Source organism: Lepisosteus platostomus, chromosome 6 (genome assembly GCF_059453375.1).
Source record: "Lepisosteus platostomus isolate fLepPlt1 chromosome 6, fLepPlt1.hap1, whole genome shotgun sequence".
In the NCBI taxonomy this organism is placed as follows: Eukaryota; Metazoa; Chordata; class Actinopteri; order Semionotiformes; family Lepisosteidae; genus Lepisosteus; species Lepisosteus platostomus.
The window spans coordinates 7349898-7367918 of record NC_142616.1 but is presented as its reverse complement, the minus strand read 5'-3'; the positions used below and the strand labels follow the sequence as shown (position 1 = coordinate 7367918).

The following is an 18021-nucleotide window of genomic DNA, read 5'->3' as shown; positions in this document are numbered from 1 at the left end:
CTTAGAGGCAATGTAAAAAAAGCTGTCCTCTCAAAATGTCCTAACAATCTGGGCCTAATCGGCAGACTTAAGTTTTGCTAAGCAATGCGTGGGATCCGGGCTCATCTTCGTTATTTTGATGTCTTCCCACAGCCTTAGAGGACACAGAGCTGAAGGTTTCATCCACAGACCTCTGGCCTTGCGACATCCCCCAGGGTAGGTTCAGCGATTGAGACACAGAGCACCGCTCTCACTACTGGTACACGTGCTGGGGTAAACCCCTATCTTGGCGATCAGGATTTCCTTTGGCTTTTTCAAGTTGTGAGCTCCCCCATCACCCAAAAGTTCTCCAGCTGTTAAGTTTGTACATGCACGTCAGGAAAAAAAACAGCTTCGTGTTCCATTCCAGTCACGACATCATTCTGGGTCCTCCCATTTCCTCTTGTCCCCGAAAGTCGCTGTGTACTCACTAAAGAGAGCAAGTTTAAATGTACAGGGTCTCCCCTCCATTATATATCCCCTATGTTTTGGGACAAACTTCAGGATAAGTGATATTCCAATATTGGATGGATCATTAGCCAGCAGCCATATCACTCTGCAACTCACAACTGGCAAGGTTGCTGCTAGAAGAGGTGTTAGTGGGGCCAGCAGGGGGCGCTCACCCTGTGGTCTCTGTAGGTCCTAATGCCCCAGTAGTGATGGGGGCACTATACTGTAAAACGGGCGCCATCCTTCGGATGAGACGTAAAACTGAGGTCCCGACTCTCTGTGGTCATTAAAAATCCCAGGGAGTTTCTCGAAAAGAGTAGGGGTGTTACCCCGGCGTCCTGGCCACATTTCCCATTGGCCCTTACCAGTCATGGCCTCCTAATAATCCCCCTCCCTGAACTGGCTTCATCACTCTGCTCTCCTCCCCACTGAGAGCTGGTGTGTGGTGAGAGTACTGGAGCATCATCCAGGTGGGGCTGCACACTGGTGGTGGTGGAGGGGATCCCCATTACCTGTAAAGCGCTTTGAGTGGAGTGTCCAGAAAGGCGCTATATAAGTGTAAGCAATTTTTATTATTATTAAAATACAACCATCATTGAAATAGAACCAGCAGTACTTGGCCCTCTTTTCTTACCTACTAAAAAACAAAAGTCAAATTAAGACACAGAAGCAAAGGCTCAAGACCATTTCACTCGGCACAAAAGAAAATATTTATTAGATATGCTCCTGCGTGTATTCACATACTGCTCACTCTTGGCATGAGGAGAAAGGACTGACTGGCCGCCCGCACTGGAGCGGAAGAAGTCAATTTCGCTCAACGATCCACCTCTCCAAACACAATATCTTGGGTTCCTGCAAGAGGAAGAGTAAAATTGATAGTAAGAATTTTGCAGATTTTTAAATTTTCTTCCACTCCTTTTTTTTGTTGTTGTATGTTTAACTCTGTTTCTGTCAGCAGCTATATTACAAAACAGACCACATCAGATCTGTGGTACTGGGGTTTTCAGGGGAGTTGAACTGTTTTGTAACACAAGTTTTAAACTCATTAAAAGCTTCAGCTGAAGGTCTTCAGAATGATGGCACTGAGTTTTAAGACTTCAGTGCAGCCAATGCACAGAGTCTCGGCCCGAGTTGAGTTCATAATCTGTTGCCCAGCAAAGAAACTGTACATCTTCCAAAGAACAGGACATCACTGCGCAATGTCAGGGAAATAAACCCACACAGAGTGCTGCTGGTTCTTTAGCATTTCAACAAAACTGTTCTCCCAGAGAGCGGCACAGGGGTGCAGTGGTAAGAATTGCAGCCTTGCAGCTCTGGGGCCCTGGGTTCAATTCCAGACCTGGGGTACTATCTGTGTGGAGTTTGCATGTTCTCCCATTGTTCACAAGGGTCTCTTTTAGGTCTTCTGATTTCCTCCCTCGGTCAGAGACACGCTGGTAGGTTAACTGGCTTCTGGGAAGGCGAGTGTGTGTTTCTGTGTCTGTATGTGCTGTCCAGCTGCTTGCTGGGATAGGCTGTGGCTCTGTACTGGATATGTGGGTTAGAAAATGGGTGCCTGGATGTTCTCCCAATTTAAGGAAACAGGCAAATAATCATGACGTTTACGGGAGGTGCAAAGAATGCTGGGATATAGCCCACAAAGAAATACAGCTCAACTTACCAATTATGGCTACAACATCTGCAAGCATGTGCCCTTTCGCCATCATGTCCAGCCCAGCCTGAAATGACAGGAGATCGCAGTCATGCAGTGCGATACAGACCGCGGGGCCGGTCTACGGCTCTCGCTAAAGGAAGCGTGAACGCTGCAGGGCTGACAAGAGGGAAACCCTGTGCCCTTACCAGGTGAGCGAACCCAGGGGCTTTAATCTTGCAGCGGTAAGGGCGGCTGGATCCGTCCGAAACCAGGTACACGCCGAACTCCCCCTGCGGAAAACGGGACAATCTTCCGTCACTGGATTTCTGACCAACGCTCACTGCGCAGAGCGACGGGGCCCGGCAGTTGCTGGCGCAAGTCTCCAAACAGGACAACCGGCAGAGGAGTCGACATTTATTTGGTCCATTTGCTTGATCGGCAGCAGCATTTGGCATTGGAAGACCGAACAGTGAAACACTAACCAAAGAACGCAACTGGAAGCAAAGTGGAAGCGCATTTAAAACCGAGAATGGGTGGGTGGGCACGTCTTTACACAGAGTGTGGTGGGAGTGTGGAACGACATTGGGTAGTGAGAGTGAGGTGTGAATGCCGATACCCCGATTTCCTCTACTAAACAGCTGGGTGAGATCCTCAGATCAGTTATCTACTAACAACCAAACAGTCTAAATGGGCCAACTCTAGTTTGTAACTGTTCTATAAGCGCTTTAACTCACTTTTTTTCCCACAGGGCAAATAAATTTAAAAAAAGGACCTTAAGAAGCAGGAACTTACACAGACAGGCCTTCAGCTAAATAAGGTCTTTATTACAAAGGCAGAAATCCATGCACAATCTTACAGGAGCGCTGAAGTACGAGAATTGTTAATGCTTTAGCTACAAGACGAAGATCCTGACCTAGATCTGGGTTCGGGCTGATCTCCGAGAGTCACTGACTAAGACCAGAGAGAGACAGGGCATCGACTGTGTGCAGGCACGCCTGCTCTTCCCAGCCGGGGAACTGCAGATCGGATCGGCTGCAAAAGCGCTTCACAGCTGTGTTTGGCCAGGGAGGGGTAGGAGGCGGTCGGGGGTGGGAGAGGCTGTGCAAAGACTGATCGGCCTCTTGCGTTGTGGGCAGGCAGCGCCCGATCCGTTTGTGATCAGAGCCTGGACTGGGGGAGGGGGGGGGACCCGCTGCTGATGGAACGCGAAGGAATGGGCCGGGCGGTCCCTGCTGGCTGGTACCAACTGAGCCATTCGATCGGCTGGCAGGTGCAGTCGGTCCCACCCGGCCCCCCTCTATCACCAACCACACTGACCTTGGGGGCCTCTATGGCGGTGTACGTAGTCCCCGGGGGCACCTGGTAGCCCTCGGTGTAGAGCTTGAAGTGGTGGATCAGCGCCTCCATCGAGGTCTGAAAAGTTAAACACACAGGTAAGCACGGACTCCCCCCCATCTCCCACCCTGTGACCTCAGCAAATATCTCCGATCGCCACCCCTGCCTCTCCTCTTCAGCTGGGCTGGAACGAAAAACCAGGTGTGCAGGCCTCTGGGACCAGCTTCAGGTATTCACCTTCCTTTAAGAGCAGGTGGTTCCCAATTCTGGGACGTTACATTACTGTGAGCATTTTACTTTTACGATCATGTTATTGTTGGCATGCGCTCATCAATGCTGATTCTTTGAAGGCTATCCTAACCCCGAAATCTCAAAAGAGCGCTGCAGGTTTTTCCTGCCCAGGCCTGAGGCTGTGACTGGGGGCGGGTGGGAATCGAACCCCCCCCCCCCCCCCCGTCCAAGTGCGGATCTCGGCAGCGACGCACCTTCATCTCCTCCCGCTTGGGCGGGGCCACCTTGGCGTCGTCCACCTTGATCTCCCCCGGGGGCATCTTGTTCAGGCACTGCAGAATGATCCGGAGGGACTGCCGCATCTCCTCCACCCGGCACAGGTACCTGGGAGCAGAGCGGCGCCATCAGAAGCTCGGATCGCGGCGAGGGCGGCCGGCGCCGGCCGGCGAAGGTTTGAAAGAGGGAGAGTGACCCTCTCCCTATCTGATCTGCTTGCGATTGGTAATATTGCATCTTTGAGGCTTTTAGAACAGAAACGTTTCACACCTGAAGAAGGCTCCACAGCCAAAACGTGTCTCTTTTCTTTTCCTTTCAGCATGGAATATGTTTAGAGGAATCCCCTTTTAACGCCCTGATTGGCACTGGAGACACTGGTATTCTAGGATCAGTAACTCGAGAGTTAAACATTTAACTTTTGCCAGCAGCCATATCCCCCTGCAGCTCCCAGCTGGCAGCCCCACTGGAGCTCAGCAGCTGTGAGCCTGGTCAGTACCTGGATGGGAGACTCCTGGGAAAGCTCAGGTTGCTGCTGGAAGAAGTGTTTGTGGGACCAGTAGGGGGCGCTCACCCTGCGGTCTGTGTGGGTCCTAATGACCCAGTATAGTGACGGGGACACTAGACTGTAAACAGGCGCCGTCCTTCAGATGAGACGTAAAATCAAGGTCCTGACTCTCTGTGCTCATTAAAAATCCCAGGGCGTTTCTCAAAAAAAGGAGAGGTGTTACCCCGGCATCATGGCCAAATTTCCCCCTGGCCCTTACCAATCATGGCCTCCTAATAACCCCCCTCTCTGAACTGGCTTCATCACTCTGCTCTCCTCCCCACTGAGAGCTGGTGTGTGGGGAGAGAACTGGAGCATCATCCAGGTGGGGCTGCACACTGGTGGTGGTGGAGGGGAGTGTCGCTATATAAAAGCTATATAAGTGTAAGCAATTATCATTATTAATCCTTCCTGCAGACTTCCTTATATGGAAGACAACAGTGTGCTTGCTCAGCCCGTCTGTCAGATCTGTGTCCATACAGCGTGTCCTTGGCACAAGAAAGCCCTGCACACAGAGCAAACCTTCAACACGGAGAAGCTCCTACAGGTTGAACAACCCCTGGAAGGCTCCGACCCCTGAGGAACAGACATGCTCACCGAGGCCAAAATATTAGGAACCCCCGCCGCCCCTCCTCTCCCGCTGGGCTGGGTACCTGTCGTAGCAGTCTCCGTTGGTCCCGATGGGCACGTCGAACTCCACCTGGTCATAGACGTCGTAGGGCTGAGACTTGCGCAGGTCCCACTTGATCCCCGAGCCTCTCAGCATCACACCGCTGGGACAAGGGGAGAGAGAAGGGTCAGGCTAAGAGACAGTAGAGTATTAATCTCAGAACCTAAATTAATAAGCTTCAGGAAATTATTTAACGTTCTAATGCAAATGCTAAATGCTCATTTGCACAGTGATTGACCTAGAGTGGGGCATTATGGTGAGGGGCGTTGGTGCCTGACAGCCTGACCATGTCAGGAAAATAAACATACAGAGAGCACTGGTTGGTTCTTCAGCTTTTCCACAATACTGCTCTTCCAGAGGGCGGCACAATGGTGCAATGATTAGCATTGCTGCCTCACAGTGCTGGGGCCCCGAGTTCAATTCCAGACCAGGGGTGCTGTCTGTGTGGAGTTTGCATGTTCTCCCTGCTTTCGCGTGGGTTCCCTCTGGGTGCTCCAGTCTCCTCCCACGGTCTAAAGACTTGCTAACAGGTTAATTGGCTTCTGAGAAAACTGGCCCTGGTGTGAGGGAGTGTGAGTGTTTGTGTCAGTGTGTGCCCTGCAGTGGACTGGCATCACGTCCAGGGTCTACCCGGCCTAGTGCCTATTACTTGACAGGATAAGGATAGGGCTCCCCTGTGATCCTGTACTGGATAAAAAGGTTAGAAGATGGTTGGATGGATGTATAGACGGACCTGATGAGATCCTATTCATACAGCTGGGTGCTGTTGCACAAGATTATGTTAAAAGTGTGATTTCCAGCCCATTATCTACAGCTACGAGTCCAGAGCCCTGCCCACTACTCCACACAGCTGCTGAAGAAGACAGGCGTGTCTTCGTGTCGAATTCCGCTGATCTCACTCACTGTGTTCTCTTGGTAGCAGAGAGACTGTGAAGAGTCATGCGCATCTTCAGTTATCTGGCTGAAGTCCTAACAAAGGCTGGGGAAACAGCGCCGCCTGCTGGTGAAAACATGGGCAGCGCACCCTTTCAAACCAGTGCCACTCCATCTCGGGAATGGAGTTGAACATTTACACTTCTTGAAGGACAGGGAGCAGCTGATGAGGGAGTGAGATCTATCTCAACAGACATTACAATGTCCTTGGAAGCAAGCTGGGGTTGGAGAAAAGATCCTGGAGGCAAATCGTTATTAATATGGAGTATCTGAGGTCCCATTACAGTGTGACCCCACTCTCTAACCCACCCCCGCCCCCAGGCAGCGCCTCAGGCAAAAGGCCCTTTACCTGAAGCCCCAGTTCAGAGCGTCCTCTGCAGGCACCACGCCTATGTCCACTGTCCTGTTCTTCCAGATCCGGTTGTTCGTCAGCATCTGGAACAGAGGCAGGGGTGAGCGCCCTCGAACACGTCCGGGAATCGGAGACGCTTCCAAGACGCCGTCCCTCACGCGGTGTTTGCCGAGCTTGATGGACGCGGCTTTGAGACTTGTTTGGCTATCCAGCATTGCAGCAGCCAGTTTCAAGAGCCCGGGATTGTCAAGTCAAGGTTAGCCAAACAGTCAACGCTTTGCATTTGGAGACAATTATAAAAGACGTTTCTGATGAACCACTGCTGGGAAGAAAGCATTCGGCAGCGCCAGTGCTCTCCGACACGACTGTCTGTTTTTCTCAGGACAGGGGGAAAACCTGCCTCTTAATACCTTACTGACATTCCTTCCTGGCAGAAACGAGCGCATACCTCTTCCACCTCATCAATCCGTATGGAGAAGTTCTTACAGAACTCGTAAATGTCATCCATCAGGCCCAGTGGCATGTCCTGAAAAATTAAAACAGTAATCGAATATTGTCTTTTACTGCTTGTAACCTATATTATGTAAGAGGGCAGCAAGTTCAGCCAAGATGGCGGCTCTTATGTGGACAACATTTCCCAGAAAGCTCTGGGGAATGAGCTGCTGCCCTCAGTCACCTCACCAGTTGTCTTCCAGGAACTGGTCAGGTGACTGAGGGCTGTAGCTCACTCCCTGCTGTATTCTGGGTAATGCAGCCCAGACAAGCTTGTCTGAGACTGCTGCTCTCTTACAATCCTCACTGTTGTCTAAATACAAGTGAAGCTGACAACAATGGAGCTGGAACTTTTCCTTTACCTGATGGACTCCGCCCGGTCTCACGTAGGCGGCGTGCATTCTGGCTCCCGACACGCGTTCGTAGAACTCGAACATCTGGAAGCAGAAGCCGAGGTCATCAAACGTTTATCTTTGCAAGCATGAATATGAAGTGACTACTACACACGTTAGAAACATTGTGACTTTTAAAAAAAGAAATATCAACATGTCTTTCCTTACAAACAGCCACATTATTGCAAACACATACATTATCCAAGCAGTATTAGTCAGCAAAAACAGAGACGAGAGCAATATTTCTATTGAATTAAAAATGATGGATTCACAAGCCTGCTTCACCTCACTGGAGGTTCTGTTGCCTCCTTCTGAACTGCAGAACATGGTGTTGCGCTACGTGGAAATGGTGTTTATTCTGTGATGGAAACTGGAGGTGTTATACGTTACCGTGCACATTTGACTTTTATTACGGTTTGAAATGCACAATCAATGCCATTTCTCTCGAACCCCGGAATCTAAAAACAGCGCTGCAGCTCCCCTTTGACTGCTACAACCCACCGGGATCGCAAGCCCATTCCCACACCTCACCTTCTCCCTCTCCTCGAACATCCAGAAGAAGGGCGTCATGGCGCCGATGTCCAGCGCGTGCGTGGTGACCGCCATGATGTGGTTGAGGATCCGCGTGAGCTCCCCGAACAGCACTGCATCGCGGGGGCGGGGGGGAAAAGGAAAACCCAAATCACTTTCCGCTTTTCCCAGCACGACCCGCGGGGCAGCGCGACAAGATCCCCGCCGCTAACAGGAACCCGGGCAGGGATCTTGCCGCCATTTCTTCCTGCGCTGCGCGGAACAACAGGACAAGCTGCCTAAAGGTCAGAGTGAAAGCCCACTTTCGGGCCAAAACCCCACCCTTTGGGTTGTTAGGAAGTGTTTTGCGACGCGTTCGAAATCAGAGAGGTATAAAAATTATAAAATATATCAATGTGCATCTCTGCCCCTTTATGTCCGATTTGATATTCTCTTGCTTTAGCTGAGGATACGGGCTTTTGTACTAAACAAGGTTCCTCACCTATTTATATCATATTACAGCTCCCAGAAGGGCAAGGGACATCACTGCTGAGTCCACACACCCACTCCATTCTCAACTCATAATACTCCCATGAGGGAGGCGGGACAGGGTACCAGATTCAAATAGAAACATATCAGGAGTCCTTTGTCCCCTCTGCAATAAAACTGCTCTGTGAATGTATGTAAATGTAGCCCCCCCACCTATTTATCTAGGTATTATATACTGTTGTTGTAAATTCCATGTACTTCATGTGGTTATATGTGACTTTTATGTTTTGCTTGTATTCTGTACTTTAATGGGAGAAGCCACAGACATTTTCACAGTGGTGAACAATAAAGGATCTATTTAAAGTGATTATTATTTTATTAGCATTTCTGCAGATACTTAGCAAAATGGGAACATATGCATGGCTATTTAGGACTCACTTCATTGATCACAAGACTGTAATAATAATAATAATAATAATAATAATAATAATAATTGCTTACACTTATATAGTGCTTTTCTGGACACTCCACTCAAAGCGCTTTACAGGTAATGGGGATCCCCTCCACCCCCTCCAGTGTGCAGCCCCACCTGGATGATGCTCCAGTACTCTCCCCACACACCAGCTCTCAGTGGGGAGGAGAACAGAGTGATGAAGCCAGTTCAGAGAGGGGGATTATTAGGAGGCCATGATTGGTAAAGGCCAATGGGAAATTTGGCCAGGACACCAGGGTTACACCCCTACTCTTTTCGAGAAACGCCCTGGGACTTTTAATGACCGCAGAGAGTCAGGACCTCGGTTTTACGTCTCATCTGAAGGACGGCGCCTTTGTACAGTCTAGTGTCCCCGTCACTATACTGGGGCATTAGGACCCACATGGACCACAGGATGAGTGCGTCGGGAGCGCATCGGGATCTGGTAATGGGCCGCGCCCGTCGGGAGCCACGCCGAGGCCCCCCGGCTCCTGCTGCCGTCTCCTGGCAGGATCTCGGATTACCTCGGATCCACTGGGCGCGGAGGGGCGGGCGGATGTTCAGCAGCTTCTCCACAGCCAGCGAGTAGGCCTGCTCGTTACACATCATGGACACGTAATCCAGGCGGTCAAAATAGGGCAGAGCCTGGAGAGACAGAGAGAGACAGAACCAGTCGATCAGAGAGGGAGGAACGGACGATACAGCCCTTTTCCGAAATAGATGCACAGGACCGTCGGGGACAGCAGACCCTGGAGATCCGCTCAAAAAAGAGGCTATTTCTTAGCGTAAGAGGGCAGTCCTTGTTACATGATCAAGCCACCCTTAAAAAAGGGTGATGATTTTTATAGTGATGACTTTTTACAGCGGAGCGTCGATGCTGCGATCCTCTCAGTGCTGTAGCGGACAAACAGGCCAAACAGGAACGCCAAAATCTGCTCGGCGCTGTAATGGATGAGTGAGCCGAGTGAGAACTCCGCAATCTGCTCCGTGCTACTGGGGAGATGTGGGCTGAGCCGGAACGCCACGGTCTGCTGAGTGCTGTAGCGGACAACTGGGCTGAGCAGGAATGCCATGGTCAAGTGAGACCTCTGCAATCTGTCTGGTGCTGCGGGAGAGATGTGGCCTAAGCAGGACCGCTGCAATCCGCTCAGCACCGTAGAGGTCGAGAGAGCCGAGCAGGAACGCCACAATCTACTCAGAGCTGTAGAGGTCGAGTGAGCCAAGCAGGAACGCCATGATCTGCTCAGAGCTGTAGAGGTCGAGTGATCCAAGCAGGAACGCCACAATCTGCTCAGCGCTGTAGAGGTCGAGTGAGCCGAGCAGGAACGCCACAATCTGCTCAGCGCTGTAGAGGTAGAGTGAGCTGAGCAGGAACGCCACAATCTGCTCAGCGCCGTAGAGGTCGAGTGAGCCGAGCAGGAACGCCACGATCCGCTCAGCGCCGTAGAGGTCGAGTGAGCCGAGCAGGAACGCCACGATCCGCTCAGCGCCGTAGAGGTCGAGTGATCCGAGCAGGAACGCCACGATCCGCTCAGCGCCGTAGAGGTCGAGTGAGCCGAGCAGGAACGCCACAATCTGCTCAGCACCGTAGAGGTCGAGTGATCCGAGCAGGAACGCCACAATCTGCTCAGAGCTGTAGAGGTTGAGTGATCCGAGCAGGAACGCCACAATCTGCTCAGAGCTGTAGAGGTCGAGTGATCCGAGCAGGAACGCCACGATCTGCTCAGAGCTGTAGAGGTCGAGTGATCCGAGCAGGAACCCCACGATCAGCTTGGTGGTGTAGCGGGAAATTGCGCCCAGCAGGAACGCCACGGTCAATGGAAGAACTCGCTGTAATCGACGAGTCAGTAATCGAACTCCTCAATCCGCGCAGTGCTTTAACGGACGAGTGGGCCAAACAGGAACGCCACAGTCAAGCGAGAACACCGCAATCTGCTCGGTGCTGTAATAAACAAGTGAGCCGGGTGGGAACTCTGCAACCTGCTCAGTGCTGAGGCGGTCGAGTGGGCTGAGCAGGAACGCCACAATCTGCTCAGAGCTGTAGCAGACAACTGGGCCGAAGTCCGCAATCCTCTCGGAGGCGTAGTGGACGAGTGAGCCGAGCGGCAATGCCGCGATCCACTCAATACTGTAGCGGACACTTGGGCTGTGCATGAGCCGCTGAGCAGGAGGGCCAGGGTCAGGTGGGATCTCCGCAATCTGCTTCGGTGCTGTAGTGGACAATTGGGCCGAGAGGAAACGCGTGCCATGCGACAGGTCGAAACAGGATGCGTTTTGAAACGCAACACAGCCGCTGACCATCTTGTCAACCCTCTGGTGTTGGGAAACGGCCAAGAAATCACCTACTGCTCCCCTGCTGCACAATCAAAGCCACGGGCCTTCATCCGAAGCCGAAGACGTCCTTTTTCCAGCGTTTGCAAATAGAGGGCTCTTTCGGCATCAACGTTTGACGAAAGATTCCCGATTCCTTCCAGGCCGTCGATCGGCTCTCCAACCGGGACACGGCTCCCCCAAACGAAGATGGACGCAAGAAGTCACCGCGCAGGTTTGACCGAGTTTCAGTCGGTTACTCAAAAGGCCATTTAATAGAGAAAAGCACAAACAGAGAACAGAGAACTCCCAGAAAAGCACAAAAAAGGGCATTGTCAAAAAAGGGCTCTGCGTTCATGTGCTTTTTTTATCAGCTCAAATATGGCCCCCGCCACTCTCTAGCGTCACCATGAATGGGTGTTTGTAGGTGGCAAATACTGGCTCTGGCCTGGGGACATTACTCCTGACCTGGCTTGAGTGCATGCTAGATAGACCCCTGCTCTACTTGACACTTCAGAAATAACCGAAAGGCAGAGAGAAAATTCTCAGGAATGGCCACCAGGCCATACGTGTAAGTATTTTAGCCGATTCCAATACGATGGTCACCGATAAACACTCATTCATAGCTATAACACAGAGTGACCCTGAGTGTACCTGGCTTATAAACCACTCTGTAATGCTGCTGGAATTCGGGGCACTGTGGGAAATGCACCTTGTGCGCGTCTCCTTCTGTGATCCGAAAATGGCCGATCTCATCACAAATGAAAATCATCAGAAACCTTCACTGGCCTGCGCCTCCATCCCTGCAGAGGGGTCATTGCATCTGCCTTAAAAACTCACCCACAGACTTCCTAAACAGGACACAAGGGCTATTTTTGCCTTGCGACGATTCCGAAATCTCACTTGCGACAGACGTCTGCCTTGCCGCAAAGAGTCAATGTGGACTGGCGCCTTTCACACAGTAGGCCAGATTCCCCAGAGGAAGAGAACTGAAAATGCCAGCCACTGAGCGCAAGAACAGGCCGTGGCCAAAATATTAGGAACAGAGTAATAATAATGTAATTATAATAATAATGTTAATAATAATAATAATATAATAATGTTGCTTTATTAGCCCTATACAATTTCTTCCATTAGGAATTCGTCTTTTCGCATACCCCGGCTTGCTCTCCATGAGACACACAGACAGGGAGAGAGCCTGGGGTCAGAGCGCAGGGTCAGCCACTGTACAGCACCCCTGGAGCAGCTGGGGTGAAGGGCCTTGCTCAGGGGCCCAGCGGAGCAGGATTCCTCTGCCGGCCACAGGATTTGAACCGGCAACCTTCCAGTCACAGGCGCAGATCCTGAGCCACAGAGCCATTGCCCCGCTCCAGAGAGTGTCCTCTCCCGTCTCGGCAGTGCCGTCCCGCCTGCGCCGGGGGGTACCTGCAGGTAGGTCTTGTACTCGATGAGCTTCTCGGTTCCCCGGTGCAGCAGGCCGATGTGGGGGTCGCACTTCTTCACCGACTCCCCGCTGAGCTCCATCACCAGCCGCAGGACCCCGTGGGCGGCGGGGTGCTGGGGGCCGAAGTTGATGGTGAGGTTGGAGACCTCCTTCTCTGCCACCGGGTCCTTGTCTGGGGGGGGGAGAGGAGAAAGGAGAGCCTAAGGAATCTGGAAGCTGCGCAGGCTTAAGTCAGGGGGTTCAACATGCACGATAAACAAAGCCAGTCGACACCTGCATATCGCCAACGGCTATATCGGCCTGCTGGAGCTCAGCAGGTGGGAGCCTGGCCAGTACCTGGATGGGAGACGCCTGGGAAAGCTCAGGTTGCTGCAGGAAGAGGTGTTACTGGGACCAGCAGGGGGCGCTCACCCTGTGATCTGTGTGGGTCCTAATGCACCAGTATAGTGACGGGGACACTATACTGTAGGAAGGCGCCGTCCTTTGAATGAGACATAAAACCGAGGTCCTGACTCTCTGTGGTCATTAAAAATCCCAGGGAGTTTCACCCCCCCTCAGGAATCTGAGTGTAAAACTGGCAGAACTCTGCCGTGGCAGAAGATATGAACTACCAGCACAGCAGAACTGTCCTCTGCCTAGGGAGCAACGCTGGGCGAGGAGCTGAGCTCGAATCCCAGCAGGGGTTAGGGCTCTTCTCCCTTGTCTCGCCTTCAAAAAGATAGATAGTATCTATCTATCAAAAGGGGCACAGCAGACAAACTGAGCCAGACACAACAAGAGACACAGGAAGGGGGTAGCACAGGACGTGCCATGTGACCGCAGGGGGGAGGGGGAAAGGCTGGAGAAGGACCGTACCATTCCATGGCGGGGGTACCCATTTCTCAGTGATGGCGGTGGGGTACATAACCGCCCCGCTGTACTGCTCCACCCATTCCACATCGGGCTGCCACTGCTTGTGCCTGGCAGAGGGAGACAGAGAGAAACACCTGGGTCGCTGGGGGGTTTAAAACACAGAACTCTGTTTAAAACTCTGTATCCCCCCCGCATAATGCACAAAAGCTCCATAAAACTCTCCAGGAGACTTAATTTCCAGGAGTTGCACCCGATCTTCTCCAGTCTTCTGAGCTACATGAAGAATTTGGGTTAAGACACCACTTTCAACTTAGAAATATTGCCCACATTAGACAATTTCTATAAATGTCTGACGTCGCGTCCTTGGGTTTGGAAGGGTGCTATTTATAATAATAACAACAACAACAAAAATAATAATACAGGCAGCTCCTGCTTAATTCGATATGGGTAAAAAGGAGCTTGTTGTTTAAGTGTGCTTATATATCGGTTTCTCCATGTATTTGATGGGTTTACTGGGGATCAGAGTATTGTAATTACATTTACTGCCAACATATGAATGAAAGTGTTAGTTATCTTTACACAAGGCAGGGAAACTTTCCCATATATCAAATATGTAGTTCAGGTGGGTATCTGCGTCAGCATGTGAAGTCTGCAAAGGAACAAGTAAAGGTTTATTCCATGCTGAAAAGAGAAGAGAGATTACTTGTTCCTTTATATCATATATGTATATATATTATACATAAATCAGTGCAGTATAATAACAGAACAGCACATTTCATTATAGTGAATCTCAAAGTGCTTCACTTAAAAAAAAAAGATAAAAGCAACGTCAAGGAACTTAAAAATTGTTAAGAGGGAGAAAGACTGGCAACCAGTTTACAGCGGTTTGATTGGCTGTCATTGCCCACTTGCTGGCTGAGAAGAGTTTTAAGATCTCTTTTAAAGGGCTCTGTTGAAACTGCTCTTCTGAGATGATCACGGAGGCTGCTTCACAAGCACTGAGAGGCGATTGACCTGATTTTAAAGACCGGGGTGAGGTTTGAAAAAGAAGAAGCTCAGTGAGGCAGGCAGGACCTTTGCCTTTTAGAGCCTTAAAAACCAGGAGCAGTATTTTAAAATCCACTACAAATTCGAGTTTTGCTAGAATATCTAATCTATATGTGGAGGATGAGAAATACCATGTGTTCCTGAGATAATGAGCGTGTGCATATTTCAGATGGGAGGGAAACAGATTTCTAGGGGATACCGTATCGGAAACGACACAGGAAAAGTACAGTACCAGCTCAGTTCGGGCACTGGTGTAAAGGTTTCCCAGTGAATTAAACTGGTGTGAATCCACACATTGGGACCATGTCAGGCTCAGAACTGAAGGTAGGAACTGAAGACTCCCACTGACACTGTGGGCATATATTCAGGGTAGCCAATGGGAAGCGATGCTGAACACAAACAGTGTTGAGGGTTTAAAAAGACGCTGCCCAACCAGCTACTGAAGCCGATTTCCTGAGACTTTTCCACGAGTGGACACGATCTTTCCATCTTCATTAAAATACCAGTAACTGAACGAGCAAGGCAGAAACAACCGGGTCTTCTTTCAAGCAATTCGTCCTCCTGAGCGATTTTGCTATAACACGAACGAAAACGGGACAGTCTCTTTCACAACACAGGTCTCCTTTGCAGATTTCTGCAGCACCTTCTTATGCACATCAATAACACATACAAAATGCCTCATTTAGGTTTATCAGCATTATTAACAGTACAGGTATATCTAAAACCTTCTGACGCGGCACGACATGCCCCAGATCTGACAAAAGCCTTAAAATGACAAGAAACAGTCTATTTTCCAAAACGCTCATTGAGACTTAAGCTATATATCAGAGAGATAAAGTTAAGCATTTCGAATTTGGCACAAATTTCGACACGATTTTGCAGACGTATTGTATTGTATGTTGTTGATACACAGGGAATCTTGAAATAACTACCAGTCTTGTTATTTAGTTACAAATTCCTTCACCCCGGTTATGAAAGTGATCTCTTGTTATGCCACGAACCGTGTTTAAGACAGGTATATGTTGATCCTAATAAAATTTATAAGGCTACAGTTAAGACAGCACCATGAGAACCACTCATTTTGCTTTTTCTTACCTGTTCTGCAGCGCTGTACAGGTCGGGCTCAACACATTTTTATTTAAAATAACACTTGAAGGACATTTCAGTCTTGCAAGCGACCTCAGCATACCCGCCGCCATCTTTGACAGCCGCAAATGAACTTCCGGGTCATCGCTATGACTTCACCTACATTCAAAGCACAGGACCTACTAAGGGCATATCCAGTACAGTCAACACAATAGGGAAGCCATATTGAATGAGGGCAAATACACGTTTCCGTTCAATCTCCTTTTTTTATTATTATTTATGCATAACAGAATAACAACAATTGCAGTTCAATCTCCTTTACCAGAGGAGGGGTAGGTTCAAATTATTTTTAATTATGAGAGCTAGATGCACTTCAGTCGGGCACAACTACAAAGCAAAACAAATTCCCGTAGCCTTCAATTGATGTTAGTCATTTGCCTGTTGTCAAAGATGCACAGCGCAGCAATGTCGGGTGCACTCCTACATTGGAAGAAAGCGTTAGAAAATTGTCCGTTGATTTTGGTACAAAATAAAATAAACCTGTGCCGCACATACTAAAATATGGCCAGCAGCCACATCACCCTGCAGCTCCCAGCTGGCAGCCCCATTAAAACTCAGCAGGTGTGAGCCTGGTCAGTACCTGGATGGGAGACTCCTGGGCAAGCTCAGGTTGCTGCTGGAAGAGGTGTTAGTGAACCAGTAGGGGGTGCTCACCCTGCGGTCTGTGTGGGCCCTAATGCCCCAGTATAGTGAGGGGGGCACTGTACTGTAAAAAGGCTCCATCCTTTGGTTGAGACGTAAAACCGAGGTCCTGACTCTCTGTAGTCATTACAAATCCCGGGGTGTTTCTTGAAAGAGTAGGGGTGTAACCCCGGCGTCCTGGCCAAATTTGCCCCTGGCTTTTAGCCGAAGAGCCCGTTTCCATTTTCATTCACTCAAAATGGTGTCCTGCCGGCGAATGCTTATATTCAAATGTTAAAAAGTAGTAGGATAATCTTAAATAATCTCCTAATAATCCCCATCTCTGAACTGGCTTCATCACTCTGCTCTCCTCCCCACTGAGAGCTGGTGTGTGGTGAGAGTACTGGAGCATCATCCAGGTGGGGCTGCACACTGGTGGGGGTGGAGGGGATCCCCATTACCTGTAAATGGAGTGGAAAAGCACTTTATTATTATTATTATTATTATTATTATTATTGTTGTTGAATTTGGACCCTCCGCACCTGTGGCACAGTATTGTAACTCATAAGGCCGCCGTTGCAGCTTGTTCGAGCCGGTTTATGGTTTACCAGCGCCCTTCCCGGTCAATACCAAGGACCGCAGCCTTCGGGTCGAGGGGAGAGATCCCTTTAGCTCAACTGGCTGGGTCCCTGTTGAGTGACACCAGCTGAAGTTCACCTTCACAGAGCAGAATCGGAATTGATGAAAGTTCTCACGTTTTTATCCATCATCTTCTCAAGTATCAACCACAGTGACTGAGGCAGGGATAGTTATTATAAACAGCTAGTTTTAATATGAATTACAGGAGTGTAAATACCAATCTGGCACGTAAAACTGTGTTCAGAATGACCTGTTATGGCCAGTTACAGACATATAATCTGTTCACCTGTGTTTAGGTGACTAGTAAAACAGTAATTACGTTACATTGTGAGAGAATATGAGCAACACAGTGAAGTAAAGTGACTTAAGTGTTTGAATTAGGTAGCTGCGTCAGCATGCGTAGGCTGCAAAGGAACAAGTAATCGGTTTATTCCCTGCTGAAAAGAAAAGAAAGGAAACTCAACGTTTCCGCTGTGGAGCCTTTCCTCAGGTGTGTGTTTCCGAAACTTTGTTGAAATAAACCCGTTACCTGTTGCTTTGTGACTTTAGCGTTAGTGCGTGCGCTGTGATAGTTTTCCATCATGAGTGTTTCCAGTCATTGTGGTTTTAAGATCGCAAAAGAGGAGTCGGACGTAGCTGTCGGCGTCATTCCTGACCATACCTTCTGCGGAAGATTTTGGGCTTGTAATGATTGAAGGATGGACGGAAATCTTAACGCCTAGTGCACTTTCGGCAAAGTAAGGAAACCGGTGCCCTTTTACGCGATATTTCTCAATACTCTTCCAGCTTTTGAGAGCTATCAAGCATGCGCAGCTGTCAGCTGGATAGCTAGTACTGTATATAGGAGACTTCTCGTCGTTAATGAAAACTGAGACCAAGGCAAAAGCTAGGTTAATCTAAGGAGAAGCTCTTTGAAAATGCAACTGATGATTATCTCCTAGGGATAGAATTTTATTACAGGAAACTGCAAGTTTAAACATTAATTAGCGAAATTTAAGACCGAAACAGAGAATGTGATGATAGACAACGCACCATTCTTTGAAGCGAACCCGCCTTGTTTGGCTGTTTAATTGTGTGGTATAAAAGACCACACGTGATGTGCTGCCAAATCGAACTGTCCTCATTTCTTTCCGTCAAACTATGTATGCAAATATTTTTTTATGTT

The 18021-nt window shown here is 49.5% G+C and overlaps 1 protein-coding gene across 1 annotated transcript; it reads right to left on the bottom strand.

Annotated features, from left to right (window-relative positions):
* Positions 1–1154: 1154 nt before the first annotated feature.
* On the bottom strand, positions 1155–15696 carry ndufs2 (NADH:ubiquinone oxidoreductase core subunit S2). Its single transcript, XM_088633994.1, has 14 exons — positions 15546–15696; positions 13407–13510; positions 12533–12723; positions 9322–9442; positions 7858–7970; positions 7297–7371; positions 6891–6968; positions 6440–6525; positions 5141–5260; positions 3922–4051; positions 3419–3514; positions 2308–2391; positions 2129–2186; positions 1155–1320 (listed from the first exon to the last, which is right to left on the bottom strand). The coding sequence occupies exons 1-14, from the start codon at positions 15647–15649 to the stop codon at positions 1283–1285; spliced, it is 1398 nt and encodes a 465-aa protein (XP_088490120.1). The 5' UTR covers positions 15650–15696; the 3' UTR covers positions 1155–1282.
* Between the last annotated feature and the right edge of the window lie 2325 nt (positions 15697–18021).